The sequence below is a fragment of the Belonocnema kinseyi genome, chromosome 6, assembly GCF_010883055.1.
Source record: "Belonocnema kinseyi isolate 2016_QV_RU_SX_M_011 chromosome 6, B_treatae_v1, whole genome shotgun sequence".
Taxonomy (NCBI): domain Eukaryota; kingdom Metazoa; phylum Arthropoda; class Insecta; order Hymenoptera; family Cynipidae; genus Belonocnema; species Belonocnema kinseyi.
Genome location: NC_046662.1, coordinates 7,691,237 through 7,714,738, shown reverse-complemented (window position 1 = coordinate 7,714,738; position 23,502 = coordinate 7,691,237). Strand labels below are relative to the sequence as shown.

The following is a 23,502-nucleotide window of genomic DNA, read 5'->3' as shown; positions in this document are numbered from 1 at the left end:
CGAAAATAATTGTAATTTTGAGAAAATTCAGAAAGAAAATTGAATCAGAATTAAAAAATTACGAAAAACTTCTATTATGCTTAATGGATATTTAAAAGTATTCAAAACAATTCAAAGTTAATTTAAAACTTGTGAAAAATTCCATTTTTTCTAATGTAGATTGATGAAGATTTTGAAAAAAGCTGAATTAAAATCACGAAAGATTTCAAGAAAATAAAAAAATTTTCTTTAGATGTCCAGAAAAATGCTTAATGATTTTTTATTTTGAATAATTAAATTTAGGATAACACTTAAAGATTTCAAAGTATTTCCAAAAAATGTTCGAAAAAAATGTTTTTAGAAACTTTTAAACATGCAAAACATTTAGAACGTTTAGATATCTTAAAAAGATTTTAAAAAATAGTTTATTTGAAACTTATAAAAATTTTGAGAAAATTGTACATTTTTTACAATTTGGAAAGGTTTCGAGAGAATCAAACAATATTCTCTACATTGCTGGGAAAATTTAGAGCTATTTTCTCGAAGATTATAGGACAAATTTTTTTGTTTTGCAGAATAAAAAAAAATGTAGTGTAAACAATTTTCAGGTTTTATATATTGCAAACAAATTAAATGAATTTTAATGAATTCATTTAAAATTTCGCTTTTCGTCATAATTATTTCTATAAAATGTAGCTTATGATTGAAGAGGAAAAGGGAATTTTTATTATGTTTGTTTTTAAATTAAACATGCGCTAAAGTTATATTTCAAGCTAAAAAATAAAAGTTGTTAAAATTGATTTATAAAATCGAGCGAAACATTTTAATGTTAATTATAACTAGTTGTGAAAAACACCTCGAGGTGAACTTTTCAAATAAATATTTCATCATTTTTATTGTTTATTTAACAATAGTTTTTGGGTTTAAGGTTTTTTCTCTCACATTAGGTGAAAGTTGCAACTTTTATTATATTATTATATTGCTATTATTATATTATTACTATTATTATAAAATCGTTATTTTTGTAAACAATAGGCTTTCAAAAAGGGGGCTGTTTTCAACCAAATAATTGATTTTCCAAACAATAAAATTGATTTCCTATAAAAAAAAAAGAGATTACTTTTCTACCGAAAAGGGTGAATTTTAAATCAAAAAGTGGAATTTTCTATTAAAAAAGATCAATTTTAACAAAAAATAGAATAGTTACATTTGTACTTAAAAAAACAACTAATTTTTAACTGAAAAAAGCAACACATTTTTAACGAAGAAGGTTAATTTTTAACAAACAAAAAAACAACTAATGATCAACTAAAAATATTAATTATCTACTAAAAAAGAAAAAATGTTACCCCCCTCCCCCAAAAAAAGAGTTATCAACTAAAATATTATATTTTAATTAAAAATAAAAACCAGTTGAGTTAAATTAAAATACGAGTTTCTGCCAAGAAAATTAATTTTCTACCAAAAAGTACGAATTTTTAACCAAGAAAAGTAAATACAACTTTTTGGTTAAAATTTTTTTTTTTAATTCAACAGTTTTATTAAAATCTAATCTTTCGTAGCTGAAAAAATTTAAGATTCAATTATTCATACTTTTTGGTGGGAAATTATTATTTTTTTGAAAAATCTTCTTTTATGATGGCAAATCAATTTTTTGGTTGAAAATTCGACAGTTTGGCTAAAAATTCGTCTTTTTGGTAGAAAATCAATTTTCTTCATGGAAAATTCTACTATTGGATTGAAAATTCGTCTTTGTCTATTTGGGTAGAAAATTATTTTTAAGTTAAAAATTCTACGATTTTCTTGAAAATGGAGTAGTCTCTTGTAAATTCGTCCTTTTAGGTAGAAAATTAATTTTCTTGGTTGAAAATTCAAAAATATACTTGGATATAAATTCTAATTGTTTTGTGGAAAGTTAATTTTGGTTGGAAATTTGTCTTTCGCTAGAAAATTAATCTTCTTAGTTGAATGTCCAAATTAAGTTTTTTTTAAATTTGTTTTGTTTGGTATAAAACTATTTTTCTTGGTTGAAAATTCATCTACTTGGATAAAAAATTCGTATATTTTGGTAGAAAATTAATTTTTTATTTCAAAGTTCAAACTATTTGTTTTAAAATGTTGTTGGTTTTATTAGAAAAGTAATTCTTTTGGTTGACAATTCAATCATTTCGTTGAAAATTCATCTTTTTTGGTAGAAAGTTACTTGGTTGAGAATTCGTCTTTTACTGTAGAAAATTATTTTTCTTTGTTGAAAATTCGTCTATTTTTGTAGAAAATTATTTCTCTTGGTTTAAATTTCAATTATTCGGTCAAAAATTCGTGCTTTTTGGTAGAAAATTAATGTTCTTGGTTAAAAAAATCAGCTATTTAGTTAAAAATTCGTCTTTTTTGGTAGAATAATAATTTTCTCGTTTAAAGATTCAATTATTTGTTTCAAAGTTCGTACTTTTTGGTAAAAAATTAATTTTCTTCGCTTAAAATTCAACAATTTGGTTGAAAAGTCGTACTTTGCAGTCTTTTTGTTTGTTTGTAGAAAATTATTTTTCTTGGATTATTATTTGGTTGAAAAGTCATCTTTTTTAGTAAAAAGTTATTTTTCTTGGTTGAAAATTTGTCTATTTTGGTAGAAAATTAATCTTCTTGGTTAAAAATTCAATTATTTGGTTTAAAATTGGTCCTTTTTGGAACAAAATTAATGTTCTTCGTTGAAAATTGACCTTTTTTGGTAGGAAATCAATTTTCTTCATTGAAAATTTACCTTTTTTGGTAGAAATTCATATATCAAAGAGTTGAATTTTCTACAAAAAAGAACGAATTTAAATAAAATTATATACATTTCCAAGTAAACATTTTAAACAATGGATTTTTATACTTTGTTCGTTTCTAAACAAAATTTTAATTAGTATTTGAATTTTTTAACTAGAAAAAACTTCCATTTTTAACAAAAAGCTTAATTTACAATCAATTAGTTCGAATTTCGACAAAAATTGTTCATTTTAACGAAAAATCTAATAATATATATCTCAACATAAAAGATTTGAATTTTCAACAAAACAGTTGCATTTTTAAGCAAAAAAAAAATGATTTTTTACCGACAATTCCAAATTTTCAACAAAATACATCAAGTTTCAACCAAATAGTTCAATTGTCTAGCAAATTGTTCAATTTTCGAGCCGTAAATATGAATTTTCTACAAAACATTTGAATTTTCAACAAAAAAGTTACTTTGCAACCAATCAGTTGAATTTCCAACAAAATAGTTAAATTTTCAGTGAAAAAATCATTTTTAACCAAATAAAACGCGGATTTTCAACTAAAATTCTCAATCTTCAACTAAAAAAATGAACTTTCAAGAAAGTAGTTCAACTATTGATATTTCAAAAACAACAATTAAATTTAAATTAAAAAACAATGGTTTGGAACCTAAAAATACAAATTCTCAACAAAAGACTTTAATCTTCGACTAATAGAGTAGATTTTTTAACAAAATGTATCATTTACAACCAAACAGTTCAATGCTCTACCAAATTGTTTAATTTTCGAGCCAAAAAAGCGAACTTTCTACAAAACATTTGCATTTTTAAAAAAAAATGTTAATTTACAACAAAAAAGTTCATCTTTAACGGGACAGTTGAATTTTTAACCAAAAAATATTAAATTCGTACAGAAAGATATTTTCAATAGGTTTTCAGTAGATTTCCAATTAAAAGAAAATTTGGTTAGTCAAGAAATAAACAAAATTTCAATCAATTTGTTGAAATTGAATTGTTGAAATTTAAAAAACGACGAGTTCTTAACAAAGCAGTTGAATTTTTGACCAAGAAACATAACTTTTTGTCAAAATTGTTGACTATTCAACATATTAATACAGTTCATTCATTCATTCAATGAACTTTAATCCAAAAATAGTTGGATTTTCATATTGGTTTCTATATAAATTTAGTTCGAATTTAAGTGAAAAAACATGAAAAAAGGATAACATTTGAAATAAACATTGAAATTCATTTTCAGTACTTGAAAAATTTGATGACACTATTTTTTTAATTTGTATTTTTTAATTAACAAAATTCCACTATTGAATTTTGGAGAAAATTAATTTTAATTATTAAAAATATCATTAATTTGTCACAAATGTATATTTTTTTTCGAATTAAAATTAATTTTTCACTGAGAATTTAACTATTTCATTTTTTGTTGAAAAGTGATCTTTTTCAGTACCAAATTCGGCTATTTGATTTTGGAGAAAATTAATTCCACTAATTAAAATTCCATTATTTTGTCACAAATTCGTACTTTTTGGCAGAAAATTAACTTTTTTCGTTAAAATTCAACTACTCTTTTGTAGAAAATTCGTCCTTTTACCTTGAAAATTCAAAAATTTGGTTTCGCTTCCTTGCCTGAAACATCTTTCTTGGAAGAAAATTAATCTTTTCTATTAAAAATTCGTCTTCAGTTTGAAAACTCATATTTTTTTAGCAGAAATTTCATCTTTTTCGGTTAAATATTCATCATTTTATTTGAAAATTCATCTCTTTTATTGAAAACTGAACTATTATGATGAAAATTTGATTTTTTTTGTATGAAAATTAATTTTTTAAACTGAAAATTTAGCTATTCTATTTTTTGGTTGAAAATTCAAAATTTTGTTAAAAATTTATAAATTTTGTTAAAAATCCATTGGAGTGGTTAGAAGCTCAACAGTTTGATTGAAAGCTTTCTATCTCGTGAATGAAAAATCTATCTTAGTTGAACATTCGTATTTTTTGGTAGAAAATTAATTTATTTTACTGATGATTTGACTAATCCAGCTCAAAACTAAAGTATTTGGTTAAAAATTAATTTCTGTTTGGTTGAAAATCAATTTTTTTAACTGAAAATTTAACTAATGAAAGATTGGTTAAAAATTAATCTGTTTTAGTTAAAAATTCATGTACATATTTTGTTTAAAATTTAAATAATTCTGTTGAAGATTCATCGTGTTCATTGAAAATGTGTAACCATTTTGTTGAAAATTCTTTTTTATCTTGATTAAGAAATAATTTTTTTAACTGAAAATTGAACTATTCAATTTTTTGTTAAAAATTTTTCTCTTTCTAAACTGGAAAATCTTTCTTAGTTGAAAATTCGGGAGTTTCATTTATTTGTAGAAAATTGAACTATTTGGTTGAAAATGAACTATTTTGTTAAAAATTCAAATTTTTGGGTTTAAAGTTCAACACGTGTGTGGAAAATTCGTCTTTTTACCTTGAAAGTTTAAAAATTTGGTATTCATTTTTTCGCTTTCATAATTTTAGTTGAAAATTCATCTCTTTCATTGCAAATTGAATTATTATGATTGAAATTTGTATTGTTTTGTATGAACATTTTTTTTTAACTGAAAATTTAGCTATTCTATTTTTTGGTTGAAAATTCGTATTTTTTTCGATTTAGAATTAATTTTTCACTGAGAATTTAACTATTCCATTTTTTATTGAAAAGTGATCTTTTTCAGTACAAAATTCCACTGTTTGATTTTGGAGAAAATTAATTTTAATAATAAAAAATTCGATTATTTTGTCACAAATTCGTGCTTTTTGCAGAAAATTAATTTTTTTCGTTAACATTCAACTACTCTTTTGTAGAAAATTCGTCATTTTACCTTGAAAATTCAACAATTCGGATTACATTTTTTCGCTTTCTTGTCTGAAAAATCTGTCTTGGCAGAAAATCAATCTCTTTTCTTGAAAATTCGTCTTCGGTTCAAAAATTCATATTTTTTGGCAGAAATTTCATCTTTGTCGGTTGAAGATTCATAATTTTAGTTGAAAATACATTTTTTTAAATTGAAAATTGAACTATTATGATGGAAATCTGTATTTTTTCACATGAAAATTAATTTCTTAAACTGAAAATTTAATTATTCTATTTTTTGGTTGAAAATTTCCATTGTTAATTGAAAATTTAAATGTTTGCTTAAAAATTCGTTTATTTGTTTGAAAATTCATTGGCGTGCTTAGAAACTCAACAGTTTGATTGAAATCTTTTTTCTCCCGGGACTGAAAAATCTTTCTTAGTTGAAAATTCGTATTTTTTGGTAGAAAATTAATTTCTTTTACTGATCATTTGACATTTAACTATTCAAAGTTTGGTTAAAGATTGATCTTTTTTAGTTGAAAATTCAAGCACACATTTTGTTGAAAATTTAAATATTTCTGTTGAAGATTCATCATGTTAGTTGAAAACTTAACCATTTTGTTGAAAATTCTTTTTTATCTTGATTATTAAATAATTTTTTTAACTGTAAATTTAATTATTCAATTTTTTGTTAAACATTCTTCTCTTTCTTGACTGGAAAACCTTTCTTGAAATTTTTTGTTGTTGAATTCAACTGTTTTTTAAAAATTAAAATTAAGATCTTTTTTTGGTTTAAATATTAACTTTTACATTTTTGGTTGAGAATTAATCTTTTTGGATAACAATTTGTACTATTTAACCTGTGTGAGAACTTATTTACAACTCTTTTTCAGATATTATTATATATAATTAATAATTAACATTCTTAGTTGATAATTTATTTTTCTCCCGTTAAAGTTGAATTTTCGTGGATGACATTGTTTTCGATTGAAAATTAATTTTTCACTGAGAATTTAACTTATCCATTTTGGAGAAAATTAATTTTAATAATTAAAAATTCCATTATTTTGTCACAGCTTCGTACTTTTTGGCAGAAAATGAACTTTCTCGTTAAAATTGAACCACTTCCTTGTAAGAAAATTCAACTATTTGGTTGAAAATGAACTATTTTTATAAAAACTCAAACTTTTGGGTTTAAAATTTAACTCTTTTGTAGAAAATTCGTCTTTTGACCTTGCAAACTTGACAATTTGGTGTACATTTTTACGCTTTCATAATTTTAGTTGAAAATTCATCTCTTTCATTGAAAATTGAACTATTACGATGGAAATTTGTATTTTTTTGTATGCAAATTAATTCTATTAATTGAAAATTTAACTATTCTATTTTTTAGTTGAAAAATAATTTTTTTGCTGATAATTTGACTAATCCAGTTTAAAGTTGAACTATTTTGTAAAAAATTGATTTTTTTTTGGTTGAAAATTAGTTTTCTCAACTGAAAATTTAGCTATTTAAAGTTTGGTCGAAAATTAATCTTTTTTAGTTAAGAACACATGTACATATTTTGTTTAAAATTTAAATATTTCTGTTGACGATTCATGATTTTAGTTATGAACTTAACCATTTTGTTGAAAATTCTTTTTATCTTGATTAATAAATAATTTTTAACTGAAAATTTAACTAATGAATTTTTTATCAAACATTTTTCTTTTTCTTGACTCGAAAATCTTTCTTAGTTGAAAATTTGGGTTTTTTGTTGAATTCAACTGTTTTTTAATTAAAATTAATATAATTTTTTGGTTTAAATATCTGTTATTACATTTTTTGTTCAGAAGTGATCTTTTTCAGTACAAAATTCCATTATTTTGTCACAAATTCGTACTTTTTGGCAGAAAATGAACTTTCTCGTTAAAATTGAACTACTACTTTGTAAGAAAATTCAACTATTTGGTTGAAAATGAACTATTTTTATAAAAACTCAAACTTTTGGGTTTAAAATTCAACTCTTTTGTAGAAAATTCGCATTTTGACCTTGAAAATTTAACAAATTGGTGTACATTTTTACGCTTTCATAATTTTAGTTGAAAATTCATCTCTTTCTTTGAAAATTGAACTATTATGATGAAAATTTGTATTTTTTTTATGGAAATTAATTTTTTTAACTGAAAATTTAACTATTCAAAGTTTGGTTAAAAATGAATCTTTTTTAGTTTAAAATTCGTGTAAATATTTTGTTTGAAATTTAAATATTTCTGTTGAAGATTCATTATGTTAGTTGAAAATTTAACAATTTTGTTGAAAATTCTTTTTTGTCTTGATTAACCCATAAAGAGAATCTGGGGTGTAGAACACCCAGCGACTTATTTGTGTTTTAACAAAACATACCAAATTCAAGAAAATGGAACATATGGCGCCAGATTAACAAATGACATGAAAACCTATTTTTCTATGTCATTTTCACAGATTTTTGATTTTTATAATTTTTCTACGCAGTTTAAGATCAATAAAATCGTTTAAGCACACAAAGTACGGTGTTTCATTTTTCATTGAATTGAAGGTTTTATTGTTTAGAATAAATACCTTCTTTGGAACGAACACTATAAGACTAATTTTATTTTTGAAGCGCCGCATCTCGGAAGTATGCAAGTAAAATTTTAATTAAAAATATCAAAAACTTAAAAAGTTATGAATTTTGGAATGAAAAAAGTCATTTTTTTATTTTTTTTACAAGAATAATTTTTTTGTATTACGTTAAATTTCAAAAACTGTTATGAAACCTTTTTCTCCTTAGAATAGATAGATTACACATCATTAATTGATTTTCTTGTAAAAAAAAACTATCAATACCGTCGGCACAGCACACGTTTGAATACCCTTGGGTACCTAACACCCAGTATGCTCATTATGTAATTTTATGAAAGTGTGCCCTTTAAGGGTTAGTAAATAATTTCTTTAACTGGAAATTTAACTATTCAATTTTTTGTTAAACATTTTTTTCTTTCTTGACTGGAAAATCTTCCATAGTTGAAAATTCGGGTTTTTTTGTTGAATTCAACTGTTTTTCTAATTAAAATTAAGATATTTTTTGGTTTAAATATGAATTATTACATTTTTGGTGAAGAATTAATCTTTTTGGATACAAATTTGACCTATTTAAGAACTTATTTACAGCTTTTTGCCAGATATTATTATTATCTCAAAGTTAAAGATGTTTCTCGATAAAAAGAAATATATTTCTACTGTAACAAAATGAGTTGAATTGAAATGATAATCGTCTTCTTGTAGCCTCCGGTAAGAAGAGCTTCATTAAATCCTCCTCCAGAGTCAGATATCTCCTGGGAAGAGTATCTTGCAGCTTCTCCAGGCCAATGTCCATTGTTAGGAAGAAATTTGGTATATAAAGAAAGCAGCAAATCTTTCAAAGCAACTGTAGCGATGAGTCCGGACTTTCCATTGACAGTTGATATGTTGCTCAACGTTCTCGAGGTCATAGCACCGTTCAAGCATTTCAGCAAATTGAGACAATTCGTGCTGATGAAGTTGCCTCCTGGTTTTCCAGTCAAGATAGACATTCCTATTCTACCAACTGTAACAGCAAAAATAACATTTCAAGAATTCGCATTCCGAAACGACATCGATGCTGAATTGTTTCAAGTGCCATCAGATTATTTTGAAGATCCTATGAGGTATGTCAATTCCCATAATAATAAGATTTATAATTATTAACCGCAAGATTTGCCTTCAGAAATTCATTCGCTAATGCAGGCCTCACAAACCGGTCCCTATATCCTCCCTAAAGTCCCATATTGTCGAGATTTTATCTTTATATCTCCCTTTTTTCAAAATTTGGTGCCCAAAGTACTCTATTTTCAAGATATGGCCACTAAAGTCCCCTATTGTCAATATTTGGTCTCTAAAGTTCCCTATTTTTAATATTTTCACCCAAAAGTCTTCTATTTTTGAATTTTGTTAACTGAAGTCCCCTGTTTTTTTAGATTTTGGGCAAAAATTCTCCTATTTTTAAAATTGGTTAACTAAAGTCCCCTATTTTTAAGATTTTGACCCAAAAGTCTCCTAATTTTTAAATTTGTTAACTAAAGTCCCCTATTTCTAAGATTTGGTCTAAAAAGCTCTATATTTTCAAGATTTCGTCTCTAAATTCTCCTGTTTTCAAGATTTTATCTCTTAAAGTCTCCTATTTTCAAAGTTCAATCCCTATTTCTTCTATTTTCAAGTTCCGTTTCATAAAACCAACTATTTTAAATATTTGGTCTTTAAAGTCCCCTATTATTAAGATATTATCCCAAAAGTCTTCTATTATCAAGAATTACAAGCTGAAGTTCCTTAGTTTCAAAATTCGTTTCTTAAAGTTTTCCATTTTCAAGAGTTGGTATGTATAGTTCTCGATTCTCCAGATTCAGTACCTAACGTTTTCTACTTTCTAAATTTGTTCCTAAAGTCTCCTATTTTTAAGATTTTATCCCAAGAGTCTCCTATTTTTAAAGTTTGTTTCCTAAAGTCCCCTATTTTCAAGATTTAGTTTCCAAAGTCCCCTATTTTCAAGATTTTGACCAAAAAGTCTCATATTTTAAACATTTTAAAACTAAAGTCCCCTATTTTTAAGATTTTGATCAAAAATTCTCAGATTCAAAAAGTTTTTAAACTAAAGTCTCCTATTTTTAAGATTTTATCCGAAGAGTCTGCAATTTAAAATTTTTTTTCACTATTTTTAACATTTGTTTCCTAAAGTCCCACACTTTCAGGATTGAGTCTCCGAATTCCCCTATTTTCAAGATTTTGATCCAAAAGTCTCCTATTTTAAACATTTTCAAACTAAATTCCCCTATTTTTAAGATTTAGATCAAAAATTCTCAGATTAAAGAAATTTTTAAACTAAAGTCTCCAATTTTTTAAATTTTATCCCAAGAGTCTGCTATTTTTAAAGTTTGTTGCCTAAAGTCCCCTATTTTCAAACTTTAGTCTCAAAATTCTCCTATTTTCAAGATTTTTACCCCAAAGTCTCCTATTTTAAAAATTTGTTTCCTAAAGTCCCCTATTTTCAAGATTTTATCCTAAAAGTCTCCTATTTTCAAGATTTTATCCTAAAAGTCTCCTATTTTTAAAGTTTGTTTCCTAAAGTCTCCTATTTTTAAGATTTTTACCCAAAAGTCTCCTATTTTTAAAATTTGTAAATTAAAGTCCCCTATTTTTAAGTTTTTATCCCAAGAGTCTTCTATTTTTAAAGTTTGTTTCCTAAAGTCCCCTATTTTCAAACTTTAGTCTCAAAATTCTCCTATTTTCAAGATTTTTACCCTAAAGTCTCCTATTTTTAAAATTTGTTTTCTAAAGTCCCCTATTTTCAAGATTTTATCTCAAAAGTCTCCTATTTTTAAAGTTTGTTTCCTAAAGTCTCCTATTTTTAAGATTTTTACCCAAAAGTCTCCTATTTTTAAAATTTGTAACCTAAAGTCCTCTATTTGTAAGTTTTTATCCCAAGAGTTTCCTATTTTTAAAGTTTGTTTCCTAAAGTCTCCTATTTTCAAAATTTCCTCTCAAAATTCTCCTATTTTCAAGATTTTGACCCCAAAGTCTCCAAGTCCCCTATTTTAAAGATTTTATCTCAAAAGTCTCCTATTTTTAAAGTTTGTTTCCTAAAGTCTCCTATTTTTAAGATTTTTACCCAAAAGTCTCCTATTTTTAAAATTTGTAAAATAAAGTCACCTATTTTTATGATTTTATCCCAAGAGTCTCCTATTTTTAAAGTTTGTTTCCTAAAGTCCCCTATTTTCAAGATTTTGATCCAAAAGTCTCCTATTTTTAAAATTTGTTAACTATAGTCCCCTATTTTTAAGATTTTAAACAAAAATTCTTCTATTTTTAAAATTAGTTGAGTAAAGCCCCTATTTTTAAGAATTAGTCTCAAAAGTTCTGTATTCTCAAGATTTCCTCTCTAAATTATCCTATTTTCAAGATTTTATCTCTTAAAGTCCCCTGTTTTTAAATTTTTATCCTGATTTCTTCTATTTTCAAGTTCCATTTCAGAAAGTCAACTATTTTCATTATTTGGTCTTTAAAGTCTCCATTTTCAAAATTTGGCTCCCAAAGACCCCTATTATCATGATTTGATCTCTAAAAGTCCTAAAGTCTTCTTTTTTCAAGAGCCGTTACCGAGAGTCCTCTAATTTCAATATTTGCTCTCTAAAATCCCCTATTTTCAAAATTCGTTTCTTAAAGTTCTTTCTTCTTTTCAAGATTTGGTCTGTACAGTTATCTATTCTCCAGATTGAATGCCTAAAGTTCTCTACTGTCGAAATTTGTCCCTTTAGTCCTATATTTTTTAGATTTCATCCCAAAAGTTTCCTATTTTTAAAAGTTCCCTATTTTCAAGATTTAGTCTCTAAAGTCCCCTATTTTCCAGATTTAGTCTCCTTATTTTCAAGATTTAGTCTCTAAAGTCCCCTATTTTCAAGATTTTTACCCTAAAGCTCGTTATTTGTAAGATTTGGTCCCTACAGTACTCTATTTTTATGGTTTATTTCCTAAAGTTCCCCATTTTCATGTTTTAGTATCTAAAATTTTCTGTTTTCAAAATTTAGGTCCTAAAATCTCCTGTTTTCAAGATTCTGTCAGTAGTGTCCTCTATTTTCAAAATGTTGCTCCCTAAATTCCCCTATTGTCATGATTCTTTTCCTAAAGTCATCTATTACCAAGATTTGGTTCCTAAAGTCTTTTATTTTCAAGATTTAGTTTCAACGTTCCCTATTTTCAAGAAATATTCGCTAAAGTCTCCTATTTTCATGATTTGGTCCGTAAAGTCCCCTATTTTCAATATTTAGTCTCAACAAGTCCCTTATTTTCAAGATTTTTACTCTAAAGCTCTATATTTTCAATATTTGGTCCCTACAGTATTCTATTTTCATGGTTTGATTCCTAAAGTTCCCTATTTTAAATCCTAATTTTTCAAAATTTATTCTCTAAAGTCACCTATTTTTAAAATGTGGTCCACTATTGTCAAGATATTGTCCCTAAAGCCCCCTATTTTCAAAGTTAGGTCTCTAAGGTCTCCTATTTTCAAACTTTTGCTCCCTAAAGCCCTCTATATTCAAGATTTGTTTCTTAAAGGTAATTATTTTTAACTTTTGGCCTTCAAAGACTACTATTTTAATTATTTGTTTTCTAAAGTCGCCTATTTTAAACATTTGATCCCGAAAACCCCCGCTATTTCCACAATTTGGTCTTTTAAGTCCCCAATTTTTAAGATTTCATCCCAAAAGTCCCTTTTTTCAAAATTTAGTCCCTAAAGTCCCGATTTTCAATATTAGGTATTTGACGTCCTCTTTTTTCACTATTTGTTTTTTAAGGACCCTCTTTTTTCAAAATTTTGTCCTTAATATCCCCTATTGTAAATATTTGTTCCCTAAAGTCCCATATTTTCAAGATTTTTCGTCTAAAATCTCCTACTTTAAAATTTGGTTCCATAAAGTCTTTTATTTTTAAGATCCATCCTCTATTTTTAATGTTTGATCTTCAAAATTCCCCTTTTTTCAAAATTTGGTCCCTACAGTCCCGATTTTCCAGATTTGTTTCCTAAAGATTGTTATTTCTAACATTTGGCCTCCAAACATTATTAATATTTTAATTAATTTTTTCCTGAAGTCGCCTATTTTAAATATTTGATCCCGAAGACCCCCGCTATTTTCACAATTTGGTCTTTTAATTGCCCAATTTTTGAAATTTCATCCCAAAAGTCTCCATATTCTCCATATTTTTAAAGTTTGCTCCCTACAGCACCCTATTTTAATGATTTTTTTCAATAGTCCCCTATTTGCTGCAAGATTTATTCTCTAAATTCTATTTTCAAAAGTTGGTTTTTAATTGTCAAGATTTGGTCCTTAAAGCCCCCTAATTTCAAAATATGATCATTAAAGTTCCATTTTTTCAAAATTCGGTCCCTAAAGCCCTGATTTTCAAGCTTTATTTTCTGAAGGATCTTATTTTTAAGATTTGGTTCCTAAAGTTTCCTATTTTCAATCGATAGCCAATTTACTTTTCAATTTTAAATAAAATCTTGCGCGTCTATTCTTTATTTTTTGTATTCGTGATAGTCTCTTAAAAGCCTGATAAAAATGTTTTCCATTAATTTTCTGGGAAGCCTAAGTATTTTTCTAAGTTTCTCTCGGATTTATCATGTTTAGTAGAATGAAGTGATCATTTTCTTCCTGATAATAAAATCACAAAATGAGTGTAAAATTATCGTGTATTTAAAAATGATATTTTTCTCCTTATGTCTACCAAAATTTCTTGATTATTTCAAAACTTTAGACTCTTTACAGTAGAAAAATTTTTTAAAAAGATGAAAGAATTAAAAGTAAACTGAAAATGAAAACTTTAAAATTATTTACAAGTTTGTAGAAGAAAAATCTGTCCACGTTCGATTTCAACAGTTTTTAAATAATTAGTTGAATTGTTATGTTTTTTAATTATGCAATTATTTAGCTTACAATGCGTAATTCAAAACTTTTATACTTTAAAAATTTTCCATTTAAAATTTTTATTTTTAAGCTTACATTTTTAATTTAAAGAATTTTTAAATGCTTTCTTAAAGACTTGAACAAATAAAAATTAAAAGCCTTTAATGTTGAAAATTTTGGATAAAAAATATTTTTATTTAATGAATAAATCAATTTTTGTAATTTATGTGTACTTTAAGTAATAAAAAGTGAACAAAAACGATTTGACAAAAAGATTTTAAATCAGCTCGAAATTTAAGAATTTTCAGATTTTAACGTTGAAACTTAAACGGTTTCAATTTGAAAGTCTTAGTGACTGATAATTTATAAACTATTTTCAACTTAAAAATAACTTCATAATAATATATTCTTAATTAAAAGATTTTATTAAATTTAAAATTTTCTTTTAGTCTAAAATATTCCATTTTTAACCCATTCAATTTGAAATTTTTAATTAAAAAAAAGATTAATTATTGAATATTTAACAATGTTTGAATTTTTATTTAAGACAAGTAAATTGAAATCAAATATTTAAAAGTAAAGTATCTTTAACTGAATTGTTTGACATAGAAAACCTGGAATCGTTAAAATTTCGAAAAATACCTAATTTGTAAGTGAAATTTCTAAATTTTGATGTATAATTTACAAATGAACATTTATAGAAAAATTTGAGTAATTTGAAGAGATATTTTAGTAGTTTTAAAAAGATAAAAATTATCATGAAAATGTTGGTAAGTTTTCTTTAAATCTTCTTAAATCTTTATGAAAATTTTGTTTAAATCTTTGAAAAACTTTTTAAGTATTCTCTTAAAATAATTTTTCAAAATGAAAAGTTATTTTTAATTTTCCTAGGAATCTTAAGAAAATTTTTTAATTCTTTTCAAGCCTTTCACAATTCTTGAAAAGAATCTAATTTTTTTTATTTAAAATCTGCGAAAATCTACACTTTGTTTTATATTAGACTATCATTTCAAGTTTTACATTAAGTTTAAATCTTTTCAAAACTTAATGTAACTCTTAAAATTACTCAAATTTCGCCTACAAATAATAAATGTTCAATTGTTATTTATATATCCAAATTGTAAAGAAATTTTCTGAAATTTGCAGGATTTTCTGAAAATTGTAGAAAAAATTCAATTAATTTTGACAGATATTTAGACTTTCTGAATAATTTTCCAAAATAATTTTAAATTTAAAACGAATTTAAAACAACTTCTAGATTTTTTAAGATTTTGAAATAAAATTTTGAAGCTTTCCAAGGATGTTTAAAGTATTAAAAAAGAAAATAATTGAATTTCTAATTTAAGAAGTTTGCAGTTGAAATTGTTCAATATTTCATGTTTCTAACTTAAAAATCCTTAAAATTATATAATTTTGAAAATCTTAAAGTTCATTGATTGATTTTTTAATTTAGAGCATTGAAAATAATAACGTGGATTTATATTTTTTTATATTGAAAAATGTTAGTACCTTCAATTTTATATGCGTAAATTATTGGAAATTTAAATAGAAAATTTTTTAATTAAAAACTTTTAAATTTCAAATTTAAAAGTTCAAAATTTAACTGTTTCACTTTGAGTGCTTTCATTTGCAGCTAAGTTTTTATTACCTCAGGTGGAAATTTTTTTAGCTTTAATGTTCCATTTTTTAAATTTCATTGATCATGAAAAATGTTTACGAACCGGGAAATGACCGGAAATTCATTTCGTCGATTAAAACGACCACCCTGAAAAACGGAAAATTGACTACCTATACCTAGGTGGAAAATCGATTACCATCAATATCTTTGTTATTAGATCCCATTTTTGTAATAAAAAGGATACCTTTTAAACATTCTATCCCAAGTTTATTATATTTGTATCCCATTTTGACCCCATAGGGACTGTGAGGCCTGCAAATAAAAAAAACAATTATTAATAAATTAATAATTAATTTATTAATTATAAAAAAAACGTTCAGCGAAAAAGTACTGTCTTAAAAAATTTGGAACAAACGAACCTGCTTATGAATTCTTATTTCGAGAGAGAATTATTAAAATATTTGGTTTCTTTTTTAATTTTTACATGAAAAAAAATCATAAACTTATTTCAGTCAAGTTAAAGTAAAGGCAGATATTAATTATTCCGAAGAAATGTTAATTTTGTGGCATTTTTGCTAAAAATATTCAATGATTACTAATATTTTTTTAAGTTATCACTATAAATTTCTTCTAATGAATTTCAGTGGCTTCGGGATATATTTGTCAATGATGATGATACTAGAAACTGCATCGTCTGTTTGAAGATAAGAGTATCTACCAACTTTTATTTACTTATTAACAATGGCGAAATAATAATAGATTTAACAAAGTTTACGTATATTTGAATTCATTCTAGATAATGTTGTTATTATTTTTGCTAATTGTTAAGAAAAGATAACTAACAATAACTAATAATGGTAACGCGTAAAGAAAGAAGAGATTAATTATCTTAATTAACCTCATAAATTAAGGGAAAAGGGGTTGTTGTAATGACCTTAAAAATATATTTTAGTAAACAGATGTTCTGCAGAGAGATTTTTTTCGTGTTATTATTTGCTTCAAAAATAAAGTAGAATAAAAAAAATGTTAACCTGTTACCGATGGTTTTAAAATCTTATTTAGCTGAAGGTTCATCAGACACCAAATAATAACAAAATAATAAAAAAATGCGTGACAATAATGCAGGCTTATATAACATTTCTAGGGTGTCTACCTAATCAATAAATCAGGAAATCCGAGAAATGACCGGATATTTTTTTTGAATGTTGTAATATGCGAATTAAAAGTGCCTTCATACATTTTATTACTTTTAACTCTGAGATGGAAGAGAAAATTTGTAAAGGAATTATGATTTTTTTTCGTTGAAATAGGGAATTTTCTAAAAAAATATTACAATTCGATTTAGAACCGTGCATTTTTTTAAAAGAATGTTCATTCAGGAATTCTGAAAATTAATTCGATTTTGGTTGAGGATTAAACTATTTAGTTGAAAGATGAACGACTTTGTTAACAGATTTCATTTTTTCACTGACGATTTATAATTTTAATTGAAAATTCATTTCTTTGGTTAAAATTTTAAGTATTTTATTCAAAATTCAATTTTTGATTTATTGGAAATTATTTTTTTTAACTGAAAATGTAACTATTCTTATTTTGAAAGAAAATTTATATATTATTTAGTTGAAATTCAACTGTTCAAATACAGAATTGTAAATTTTGACATGGAGAGGAATTTTCGAAAAGAATCCCTATTCCAAATTTTGCAAAAAGGGAATTACATTATTGAAAATTTGTCTTTTTGGGTTCCAAATTCAACTGATTTTGAGATCTTTTGGTAGAAATTTCATATTTTTTTACGAAAAATGCACTGTTTAATTGATAATTAATCTATATTGGTTGAAAATTCAACTATTTAGTTTAAACTTAAACTGCTTTGTTAAAAATTCGTTTGTTTTTTTTTTTTCGTTACAACTTAAGTTTTTTTTACTAAAAACTTAATTATTCCATGTTTTGTTGAAAATTAACATTTAAAATAAAAATCCAAATCCGGTTTAAAATTCATGTTTTTGGTTTAAGAATTGATATCTTTTGATAGAAATTTAATCTTTTTTGGTCATAAATCTGACCTGTTTAAAATGATTTTGTTTGTTTGTTGATCTCCACTGTTTTTTTTAATGAAATTAAAATATTTTTTTGTTGAAATATCAGCTATTCCATTTTTCTTGGATAATTCATTTTTTTTGTTTGTTAAAAACTCATCTCTTTGGCTTCAAATTTAATTATTTTGTTAAAAATTATCTTTTTCGATTTAAAATTAATTTTTTACATGAAAATTTAACCAATCCCGTTTTTTTTCAACTGCCTTGTTAAAAATTTATTTTGTTTTTCGGTTAAGTATTCATAAATTTAAATGAAAGTTCATCTCTTTTGTTGAAAATTGAAGTGTTTTTAGGAAATTTAGTTTTTGTAGTTGAAAATTATTTTTTTTTTTTTGCTGAAAATTTAACTATTCTATTTTAAAATTTAAAATTTTCTTTGCACACACAACATTTTGACTTAATAAAATGTTTAATTTGTAAGCGAAATTGTTAAATTTTGATATATAAATAATAATTGAACACTTATTATTTTTAGAAAAATTTGAGTAATTTTAAGAAATATTTAGAAGTTTTGAAAAGGTTCAAAATTATTAAAAAACTTAAAATGATATCAAGTAATTTAAACGAAGTTTTTGAAAACAAATTTCAGAACTTCGAAACAGAATAAACTCTCATAAATAAACAGAAAAATTTCAAACAGAATACAATTTTTGCTACCATTTTTAGAAGAATCATTTTTAATTTTCCTAGGAATTTTAAGAAAATGTTTTTATACGTTTGGAGCCTTTCACAATTCTTAAAAAGCCTCTAAATTTTTTGTAAACTGCAAAAATCTACATTTTGTTTTAAATTAGGTTGTGAGTATTTGCACCGAACTTTCGTTACGAATAACCAAATTTTTCGGTGAACACACTTCGTGAAAATTATTTGAAATCATTTCAAGTTCTAAATTAATTTTTAATCTTTTTCAAACTTCTAAATATCTCTTAAAATTACTCGAATGATTTCTAAATATAATAAGTATTCAATTGTTATTTAGAAATCTAAATTTTAAGGACATTTTTTTAAATTCGCAGGATTTTATCAAATTTGTAGGACAAATTCAATTAATTTTTAAAGTTATTGAGAAGTTTTGAAAAAATGTAAAACTACTTCTAATTTTCTCAACATTTTTAAATACAATTTTAAAGTTTTTGAAGGATGCTTAAACTATTTAAAATAAAAATAATTTAAATTCTAATTTAAGAAGTTTTAAGTTGAAAAAATGTAAATTTTAAAATATTTATGGGCCTAAAATTTTAACCTGGATTTATATTTTTGGAACTTAATCTAAATCTTTAAACTCTATATTTTATAAATGTTAAAGATTCTGATTTTTGCAGTTTAAATTCATTAAACTTGAAATTATTCAGTTGAAAAGTGTTAGTACTTTTCAGTTTATACGTGTAAATTATTGAACAATTCAATAGAAAATTTTTGAATTTAAAAACTTTTAAACTTCAATTTTAAATGTTAAAAATTCGAAAGTTCCACTTTGAATGCTTTAGTTTGTTGTTTATTTTGTATTACTTGTACTTTTACTGTTTATCTTTATATGTAGATTTTTTACATTTTATTGACCGAGAAAAATATTTGCGAACCCGGGAAATGACCGAGAATTTTGTTCTTTGATAATACGGTCACCCTGCAAGTCATTGAAATTTTTTAAATACTTTTAAATTGACCTAAAAATAAAAAAATCCCTGATGAATTTCAGAATAATAATTCTTTAAAAAAATTTCCTGTTCTAAATCAGAAGTCTTTTACCTTTTTTAAACCGCAAAGAACACTTAAAAAAATGTTCATAAATCTTTTAAAATTGGTTAAAATCATTCCCATCTTTTCAATTCTCTTAAATCATAAATATGTCATAATATTTAGAAATAACTTAAAATATTTATAATCGTTTGCATTCCCTCAAATTTTCTGAACTATTTGTAATTGCAATATGTTTAGAAATATCAAAAATCGTTTCATATCATTGAGATATTTTGATGCCTTTTAAATTGACGGTGAAAAATTACGAAATGACCGGGAATTCAAAAAAATTCCTGTTCAAATTGAGAATTATAATTCTTTGACAAAATTTGCTGTTTCAAACCAGAAATCTTTTAAATTGTTTAGAAAGCTCTGAAATCTTTTAAACTGACCTGAAAATAAAAAAATCCTTGTTTAAATTCAGAATAATTATTCTTTTACAAAATTCTTGGTTCTAAATAAGTCTTTTAAATTTTTTAAACTGTAAAGTATACTTTAAAAAATGTGTATAAATATTTTTAAATTGTTTGAAATCAATCAAATCTTCGGAATTCTTCTCAATTCTCTCAAATCAGAAATATTTATAAATATTTATAAATGATTCGAAATATTTTAAAATCTTTTGCATTCCCTTAAATTTTCTGAACTCTTTTAAATTGACCGGGGAAAAAGAACAATTAGCCGGAAGAAAACCGGGAAATGAGTTAAATTTAAATAAAAAAATTGATTGGGTAGACACCCTGATTTCCTTTTGCATCAACTAACTTGCATCTTTCACCTTGCAGATTTCCAGATTTATGACGCTTCGACACCCTAACACTAATCGAGATCAATTATCGGACCGGTTCAGGGCTGCTTTCTTTGCTAGGGGATCGGCTGGCATTCGAGTTTCCTCTTGGGGCCAGTCTTGGCAGCATCTATTCAAGTTACTGTGTACTGATCATAGAGTGATTTTCATTTTAATTTCTGATTCGAAAACCTTTTTATTTTATTTTATTTTTTTAAAATACCTACATATTGAAGGTGAAGAGGGCTAAATTTTATTCAAAGAAGCTTGTTGCTAAAGTTAAACGACGACAATTGTATCAATGACACATGCTTTTCAATCTCATATTGAATATGTAGGACATATAAGAGTTAGAGCTTCAACGGAACGATTATCGAAAATGATAATTTGATAAGTTTCCGCCACTGTAATTTTAGCATTTGACAATACAAGAGAACAATTTTGCACTCTTCACTTTGAAGCTTTAGTATTAGGGATGGGCGACTTTCGAAAAAAAAGCATAAAAAAAAAATCGGTTCTCGAAAATCGATTGCCAAAAGTGACGATTCGATTTTTCCGATTAATCGATCTTAAGTAATCGATTGTTGAATCAAAATTTTTAAATATAATTATTTTTTATCGATGATAACAAATAATTAATCTTTTTAAAAAATGTGATGTTTTCCGTCTAATAATTTGAAATTTTAAGAAATTCTTACGAATTTTTGTTAAAATTTCTAAAAATTCTTTGAAATCTAATGAAATTCCTGGAAATCCTTGCAATCTCATGAAATTTCCTTGAAAACCTTCTCAAATAATTGATTCTTGAATGGGATTTTTAAACAATAATGATTTTTAATCGATAATAACAAACATTTTATCTTTTAAACTTTTCAATTCTTTGAAATGTCTTGCAATCTCTTTTGTAAACCATGATATTGCTGAAAAATTATTTATGTACCGTCTAATATTTTGAAATCTTAAGAAATTCTTGGAAATCTTTGAAATCAGTTCAAAATTAAAAATTTTTTTTTTTGAAAATCATTAGAATCTTGTGAAATCCTTGAAATTTCATTTATATCCCACAAAAAAGTGACGATTCGATTATTTCGATTAATCGATCTCAAATAATCGATTCTTGAATCGAATTAAAAAAAAACAGTACTTATTTTTAATCGACAAAAACAAATAGTTTATTTTTAAAACTTTTTAATTCTTTAAAATACCATGAAATCTTTTAAGTAAACCTTGATATGGGTTAAAAAAATGTATGTCGCTTCAAGTCTTTTGAAATATTACGAAATTCCTTGAAATCTTGTACAATTTTTTCAAATTTTCTTGAGATTCTTTTAGATTCTTTGAACCCTAAAGAAATTCTTGGAAATCCCATGAAAATTCCTTGAAAAGCTTGGAAAATCATTAGAATTTTGTGGAATCCTTGAAAGTCCATTTAAATCCCACAAAAAAGTGACGATTCGATTATTTCGATTTATCGATCTCAAATAATCGATTCCTGAATCGAAGGTTAGAAAATATTACTTATTTTGAATCGACAATGATAAATAGTTTATTTTTTAAACTTTTCAATTCTTTGAAATATAATAAAATTTGTTAAGTAAACCTTGATATTGCTTCAAACAATGTTATTTCGCTTTAAATATATTGAAATATTACAAAATTTTTTCAATCTTATACAGTTCATACAAATTTTCGTGGAATTTCTTTGAAATTCTTTGAATTGTACAGAAATTCCTGGAAATCTTAGAAATCCGATTAAAATTTCTAGAAAACATTGGAAATTCAATGGAATCTCTTGATATCCTTTAAAACTTTTTTTAATTTCTAAAAATATTTTTAAATATTTATGAATCTAGGAAATCCCTTGGAATTTTCTGTAATCCTTTAAAATATCTAAAAATCGCTTTTAATCTCGTAAAATCGTTTTTAATCTTTAGAAGTCCCCTGAAATCCTTAAAAATTCCGAAATACTTTCAAATCTTTGGGAATTTTTTTAAAAACTTCAAAATTTCTAAAAAAAATTCTTGAAATTCTTAAAAATTTCATAAGATTCTTTCCAATCTTTGGAAACCCTTGGAAATCTTTCCAAATCCTCTAAAATCTCTGAAAATTTCTAGAAATTCTTAAAAAATGCTTTGAAATATTTAAAAATCTTACTTAATCTCTTGAAACCCTTTAAAAATTTTGGAAATTTATGAAATCCTCTGGAATTTCTTAAGATCATTAAAAATTCCTTAAAAGCGCTTTTTTCCCGTAAAATGAATTTTAATCTTTAGAAATCCTTAATTTTCCAAAATCCTTCTAAATCTTTGGGAATTATTTGAAAAACTTCGAAATCCTTAAAAAATTCTTTGCAATTTCATAAATTTCTTTAGAAGTTTTTGAAATTCTTTAACTACTTTAAAGATTCTATAAAATCCTTAAAAACGCTTTTATTACCTTAAAATCCTTCAGTCTTTGGTAGTATATAATAATTGCTAAAAACTCAAAAACCTTTGAAATTTTTTTGAATTCTTTGAAAGACTCTGAAATCCTTCAAAAAAGTCTTAAAATTCCTTGAAATTTCATGAAATTATTTAAAATTTTTTGGAATCGTTGAAAATCTTGGTTAAAAATTGGAAAGCTTTCGAAATCCATTAAAATCTTTGAAAATTTTTGAAATCTTCAAAAATCCTTTGAAATATTTGAAATTTTTACTTACTTATGAATCTTTGGAAATCCTTTAGAATTAAAAAAACTCAATATACCCAAAAATACTCTGAATTTTTAGATTTTCCGGGAAATATTTTGAAATCCCGTAAAATTCTTTGGAATATTTAGAAATTCCAGAAAGTTCCTTGTAATCGAATTTTGAAAATCCGTTAAAATCTTGTAAAATTCCGTGAAATCCTTTGAAATATTTAAAGTATTTGGAAATCAATGAAATTCTTTGGAATTTAAAAATCTAAAGTCCTTTGAAATAATTAGAATTTCCTCAAAATCTTTTAAATTCTTTTAAAATTATTTGAAATTCCCTCAAATCCTTTTTCTAAATTCTTTATAAATCCCCTGAAATCCTTTAGAATTAAAAAATCCCTCAATTACCGTAAAATAATCTCAAATTTTTAGAATTGCCGGAAAATATTTTGAAATCCCGTAAAATTCTTTGGAATATTTAGAAATTTCAGAAAGTTCCTTGTAATCAAATTTTGGAAATCCATT

General features: G+C 24.7%; 1 protein-coding gene across 7 annotated transcripts in view; it reads left to right on the top strand.

Annotated features, from left to right (window-relative positions):
• LOC117175214 (ankyrin repeat domain-containing protein 13C) overlaps positions 1 to 20,949 on the top strand; it is a 52,917-nt gene extending 31,968 nt beyond the window's left edge. For 4 of the 7 annotated variants that reach the window (XM_033364865.1, XM_033364864.1, XM_033364863.1 and 1 more), the window contains exons 9-10: positions 8,878 to 9,278; positions 16,326 to 16,383. In XM_033364865.1, coding sequence (XP_033220756.1) covers positions 8,878 to 9,278; positions 16,326 to 16,383 — 459 coding nt within the window. Of the gene's footprint in view, positions 1 to 8,877; positions 9,279 to 16,325; positions 16,764 to 20,302 lie in introns of those variants that run through there. The other 3 variants (XM_033364866.1, XM_033364867.1, XM_033364861.1) reach the window with 3 other exon arrangements.
• The last annotated feature ends 2,553 nt before the right edge of the window (positions 20,950 to 23,502 follow it).